Consider the following 6,521-nt stretch of genomic DNA (forward strand, 5'->3'; position numbering starts at 1 on the left):
GTATCAATAAGCTAGACCCATACTTCGAGTTGTTTCATGCCATAAATAAACTCGAACGCTCAAGAAATCTGTTGGACAAGCGGATTCACATCTCTTACAACCAACACAGTCTTCTGTTCTTGGAGCGGAAGCAATTTGCTTAGCTTTACATCCATCCCAAGGTATCATTTCTAACACATCGGTGGGGCAGGCTCGGACACATTGAGTACACCCTATACATGTATCATAAATTTTTACTGAATGTGACATGGGATCTATAATTTTTTGAACATCATAAAATTTCAATCTAGTAAACTTGTAAATGAATCATTATAGTTAAACACCAGATGAATCAACGATTTACCAGAAATTTTCTAATCAATTTCCTTCGGGATCAACTCATAAGAAAGGACCAAGATACTTTGATTTCTTACGTTTTCGAAAACATGATGTAGATTCCAACATATTGGACATGCTAATTCAAATTGGTGAATCTTATAATTTAATATTATTAATATTACTTATTCAACAAAGTTGATTGATTGATACGCGTTGATTTTCTGTTACGATAAATTGAGGAAACAATAGCTGATCCAATAGCTGCTTCAGCGGCTGCAATAGCTATAACAAAAATTGATAAAATATTTCCTTTTAATTGCCGACTATCAAAAAAATCAGAAAATGTTACAAAATTTATATTAACCGCATTCAGTATAAGTTCAAGACACATAAGGGCCCGAACCATATTTCGACTCGTGATCAATCCATAAATACCGATAGAAAATAAATAGGCACTCAAAACAAGTATATGTTCGAGCATCATTGACCAACTCCTTATCAATTTCGATTCATTTTAATATGAACAATAATTCAACGGATTTGATTGACTAGAATAGAATATAACAAAAAGAATATATTGGAAATATCTCGAATAAACGAATTTCTATTTTATATTTTATACACGAACAAGAATTCAAGGAAAATAGATGCGATAAGACAGAAAAAAGTTTAATTTGGATTGCTTGCTATTCCTAGTTAGAAAGATTTATTACTGACGAGCCACAGCAATTGCACCTATCAAAGCAACTAAAAGAATTAGTGAAATGAATTCAAATGGAAGAAAAAAATCTGTTGCTAAATGAATTCCAATTTGTTGACTATTACTTATCAAATCTTGTTCTATAATTTGGTTTGATCTTGTAGTCCAAATAATCCCGTACCATGATGTATCTAATATAGTAGTAATTAGCGAAACAAGAATACTTGTACAAATCAACGAAGTAAGGCCATTCCCAATGGTCCACAGATTAAAATTTTTATAATATTCTGAACCATTCATGAACATCACAGCAAATAGGATTAAAACATTTATGGCTCCCACATAAATAAGAAGCTGGGCAGCAGCTACAAAATGAGAATTTGAGAGAATATAGAATAAGGATATACAAACAAGAACCAATCCCAATGAAAAGGCAGAAAAAATTGGATTGGTAAGTAATACCACTCCCAGGCCCCCTAATATAAGACCCGATCCCAGAAAAACTAAAAGAAAATCGTGTATTGGTCCAGGCAAATCCATTATATGTAAAATAAGAGATAAATAAATCGAAATGCTTTTCATGATCTTATTGACCCGACCAGGAATTTTTTTTTTATGATACGTTCCTAATTGAATAAAATCCTAATCTATTAGGTGTGAATTGATCTAAGTACAATTATTGTTTCGTTTTTAATTCTTTTTTTTTGTTCGGTTCGAAAGGGTATTTTGTTTTTTGAAACTATATATTTCGAAATAATTACGAATATATTAATAGATTTTCAAGAAAAATGAATTCGAAATTCTTATCAACCAGTTAATTTGTAATTGAATTTTTATTTATTGACCAAACAAAGAGTAAAGGCCTCATTCTTTTAAGTCAAACCAAATATTCTTTTAACTTAAACCAAAACGGAACCTTAAAAGAATTGGAAATTTCTCTTTAATAGAATAGGAGGTTTACTTACTCAGTTTTTCTTTGAGGCGAATTCAAAATTGTTCGAATTGTATAATCGTCAATTACTGACATTGGTAAACGGCCCAAAGCAATTTGATTATAATTCAATTCGTGACGGTCGTAAGTAGAAAGTTCATATTCTTCAGTCATTGATAAACAATTTGTTGGACAATACTCAACGCAGTTACCACAAAATATACAAATTCCGAAATCAATACTGTAATTAAGCAATCGTTTTTTTCTAATATCCGTTTCAAATTTCCAATCAACAACAGGCAGATCTATAGGGCATACACGAACACATACTTCACAAGCAATGCATTTATCAAATTCAAAATGGATTCGCCCACGGAAACGCTCTGATGCGATTAATTTTTCATAAGGGTATTGAATAGTTACAGGTAAACGATTTGCGTGGGATAAGGTAATCATGAAACCTTGACCAATGTACCTTGCTGCTCGGACTGTTTGGTGGCCATAATTCATGAACCCAGTTACCATAGGGAACATATCGTGAATATCTATGAATAATTTTATGTTTGTTTCTTTCTCTTGTTTGAACCAAGTCATGAATCTCGTATTCTTTTTTTCTTTACAGTGAAAGAAGTTGGAAAGAAGTTGTTAATAATAGATTACCGAGAGAAATGGGTAAAAGAAATTTCCATCCAAGATTTAATAATTGGTCCATTCTTAACCTAGGTAAAGTCCATCTTGTTGCGATAGAAATAAACAAAAACAAATAAGTTTTAGCTAATGTAATAAAGATACCAATTGTCGTTCCAAAGATTCCATTCATTTTATTTATTTCAAATAGCTCAGGGACGAATACGTACGGAATGGAAATATTCCAACCCCCCAAGTAAAGAACTGTTACAAATAAGGAAGAAAGTAATAGATTTAGATAGGAAGCAACATAAAATAAACCAAATTTGATACCCGAATATTCGGTTTGATACCCTGCTACTAATTCTTCCTCGGCTTCTGGTAAATCAAAAGGTAATCTCTCACATTCTGCTAGAGAAGAAATTAGAAAAACGATAAACCCTATTGGCTGACGCCACAAATTCCATCCCCAAACCCCATATTTTGATTGCGCCTCAACTATATCAACTGTACTTGAGCTGTTAGATAATTATAGTCGATGATAACATCACTGTTCCCATCGCTAGTCCAAAACCGTACATGAGGTTTTCAACTCATACGGCTCCTCGTGGGTCACAAATAAATTTAAGGACCGAATCAGTATTATTTCTCTTCGTATGGTTGTAGAATAGATAGAGAAAAAATGGATTGGAAGGTCCAAAATTATACCAATGGAATTCTGTCTGCTATATTATGAAGAATAAAAAAAGTGCTTCTGAATTGATCTCGCCCGTTACTAATTTCAATTTTTATTTGTTGAGTAATAACTTAAGCCTTCAATAAAATACTTCTTGTAGAAATATCAATAGATATTTCAACCCATTGTTTTCGATTACGAAAAAAATTAAATATTACATTAGCTCATAAATCATGACACAGATTATATCTCTCTATATATATGAAAGAAAGAATAAAAAAAAAAAAAATATTTATTTTTTATTCTTTCTTTTTCGTTCCTATTCTTCTTTCTGATCTGAGAAAATTACGAATGGGGGCTTAAACTAAAAAATAGTAAAGGATTATTTCGTTCCTGATAGTCATTACTTTAATCGGTGGATAGGAGCATACTCTGGACCGGAATCGTGGGTAGTACTGCCTACTCATTTCTACTAATTTAAAGCCCCAATTAGTATTCTTTTTATGTTATCCAGAAATATCCTTTTTATATAATTTACATAATCTCCATTACTAATCCTTTGTGTATTTTGGTGTTCCTAACCATCCACTCATTTTTTTGTTCAATCCCCCGTTTGGTTTGGCAATACATGTATGGGAATCTATACAAAGGATAGCCAAAACTCTATACGGTTGATCTTTTGAGCCCGCTTCAAGCTAGATTGACTAATCAACCCGTCTTGGGGTAAAGACTTCTTCCACTTATGTTTTCTTCCACTTAACTCTTGTACATAGGAAATGAGATTAAATTTTTTTTTGTTTAATTTACTGCGAATTTATAAGCTGCTTTCTTTCACTCATATATAACTATCTAATTTAGTTTATCAACCTGAAGGATAATAAAATAACGAAGATATCTATTCAATCCATTCAGCTTATTTTATAGAACGAAAGGAATAGGGAAAAGAAAAGTTTATATTTCAACGAATCGCACGTAGAGATATTGATAAAACACATAGAGTTAATGGTATTTCATAACTAATCGATTGAGCAGCAGCTCGCAGACCACCTAAAAAGGAATATTTATTATTTGATCCGTATCCTGACATAAGAAGTCCAACAGGAGCAATACTTGAAATGGCAATCCATAAAAAAATACCGATATTGAGATCGGCTAAAATAAGGCGAGAGCTAAAAGGAATTACTGAAAAACTTAGTAAAATGGATATGACTGCTATAGACGGTCCAATACGGAATAAACGAGTATTTCCTCTAGATGGAAGAATATTCTCTTTGAAAAGCAGTTTTGTTCCATCTGCTAGAGCTTGAAGAATTCCCAAAGGGCCGGCGTATTCAGGCCCAATACGTTGTTGTATTCCTGCAGATATTTCTCTTTCTAACCATACAATTACTAGTACACCTATTGTGATTCCCAATACAAGAGTCAAAATAGGGACAAACATCCATATGATCCCATAGACCTCTTTTAAGGATTCCAATCTGTAAAAGGAATTGATATCTTCTACTTCTGTTGTATAAATTATCATTTCAACGATCAACTTCTCCCATAATGATATCTATGCTACCTAGTATCGTCATAATATCAGCCAATTTCATTCTTTTAACTAACTGAGGAAGAATTTGCAAATTGATAAAACCCGGCGGGCGAATTTTCCATCTCCAAGGAAAACCACTTTGATCTCCTATCAGAAAAATTCCTAATTCTCCCTTTGGGGCTTCCATTCTCGCATAAAGTTCTTGTCTCGGTAATTCAAATGTAGGAGAAGGTTTTTTACTAATGAATCGATATTCAAAATCATTCCATTCTGGATCCCTTTCTCGATCAAAACATCGGATTTCTAAATTCTCATAGGGACCCCCCGGAATTCCTTCCAGGGCCTGTTGAATTATTTTTATGGATTCCGTCATTTCACTGATTCGGACTAAATAACGAGCTAATGAATCTCCTTCTTTTTGCCACTGGATTTCCCAATCAAATTCGTCGTAACACTCATAATGATCAACTTTACGAAGATCCCATTTGATTCCAGAGGCTCGTAGCATTGGGCCGGATAGACCCCAATTTATTGCTTCTTCTCCACCAATAACCCCTACCCCTTCAACTCGTTCTAAAAAAATAGGATTTCGCGTAATAAGTTTTTGATATTCAACAATTCCTGTTAAAAAATAATCACAGAAATCCAAACATTTATCTATCCAGCCATAGGGTAGATCGGCCGCTACTCCTCCGATACGAAAATAATTATGCATCATTCTCATACCGGTGGCAGCTTCGAATAGATCATATACTAATTCTCTTTCTCTGAAAATATAGAAAAAGGGGGTCTGTGCACCAATATCGGCCATAAAAGGTCCAAGCCATAATAGATGAGAAGCTATACGACTCAACTCCAACATAATTACTCTGATATAGCTGGCTCTTTTAGGGACTTGAATATTGCCCAATTGTTCTGGTCCATTTACGGTTATTGCTTCCGTGAACATAGTGGCTAAATAATCCCAACGTGTTACATAAGGCAAATATTGTATAATTGTTCGGTTTTCCGCAATTTTTTCCATTCCTCTGTGTAAATAACCTAATATTGGTTCACAGTCAACAACATCTTCACCATCTAGAGTAACGATGAGACGAAGAACACCGTGCATTGATGGGTGGTGAGGTCCCATATTGACTATCATAAGGTCTTTTTCTGTAGCTGATAGATTCATAAGTTTTTCCTCGATTCATTCTTACATGAATTGTTGAAAACGAAAAGAAGTACATCAAAATGAAAAATATAATAAATCGACTAATTCAATCAAATTAACGATTTTTTGATTCCCGAATATCCAACTCACTAATTAATTCTTTATAACGTATGTTATTTTTCTTTGATAAATAAGACAGAAGCCGTTGACGTTTTCCTAGAATTTTACGTAGACCTCTCTGAGATAAATAGTCTTTTTTGTGCAATTCCAAATGTGAAGTAAGTCTTCGTATCTTATTGGTGAAACTGACTATTTGAAATTCAACGGACCCCTTGTTTTCTTCTTTTTTTTCTTGAAAAATAACTGAGATGAATGAATTTTTTACCATAAAACAAAAATTTCTCTCCCCCTTTTTTTGAATGTGAATTTTACTGATCAGTAATAATAATAATACCATTCATTTTAATATGCACAATGATTTTAAGTTCGTTATGAACTTTATAATTTTTTCAAATAAAATTAATCAATCCGGTTTTCAATCATAATATATGGAAAAATGTACCATTGACGAATTTTCAAACG

At 33.0% G+C, this 6,521-nt stretch overlaps 1 protein-coding gene across 1 annotated transcript; it reads right to left on the reverse strand.

Annotated features, from left to right (window-relative positions):
• Positions 1-1,727: 1,727 nt before the first annotated feature.
• LOC149508837 (NAD(P)H-quinone oxidoreductase subunit H, chloroplastic) lies at positions 1,728-6,156 on the reverse strand. Its single transcript, XM_089757802.1, has 2 exons — positions 4,225-6,156; positions 1,728-3,104 (listed from the first exon to the last, which is right to left on the reverse strand). Exon 1 carries the CDS (start codon positions 5,958-5,960, stop codon positions 4,779-4,781), a length of 1,182 nt encoding a protein of 393 aa, XP_089613928.1. The 5' UTR covers positions 5,961-6,156; the 3' UTR covers positions 1,728-3,104; positions 4,225-4,778.
• Between the last annotated feature and the right edge of the window lie 365 nt (positions 6,157-6,521).

The sequence above is a fragment of the Durio zibethinus genome, unplaced genomic scaffold (genome assembly GCF_047325235.1).
Source record: "Durio zibethinus cultivar Kanyao isolate XHJ-2024 unplaced genomic scaffold, ASM4732523v1 HiC_scaffold_297, whole genome shotgun sequence".
NCBI classification, from domain to species: domain Eukaryota; kingdom Viridiplantae; phylum Streptophyta; class Magnoliopsida; order Malvales; family Malvaceae; genus Durio; species Durio zibethinus.

Bases quoted from the DNA above. Each gene is read 5' to 3' on its own strand.
- LOC149508837 (XM_089757802.1), bottom strand. From the start codon at position 5,960: ATGAATCTATCAGCTACAGAAAAAGACCTTATGATAGTCAATATGGGA.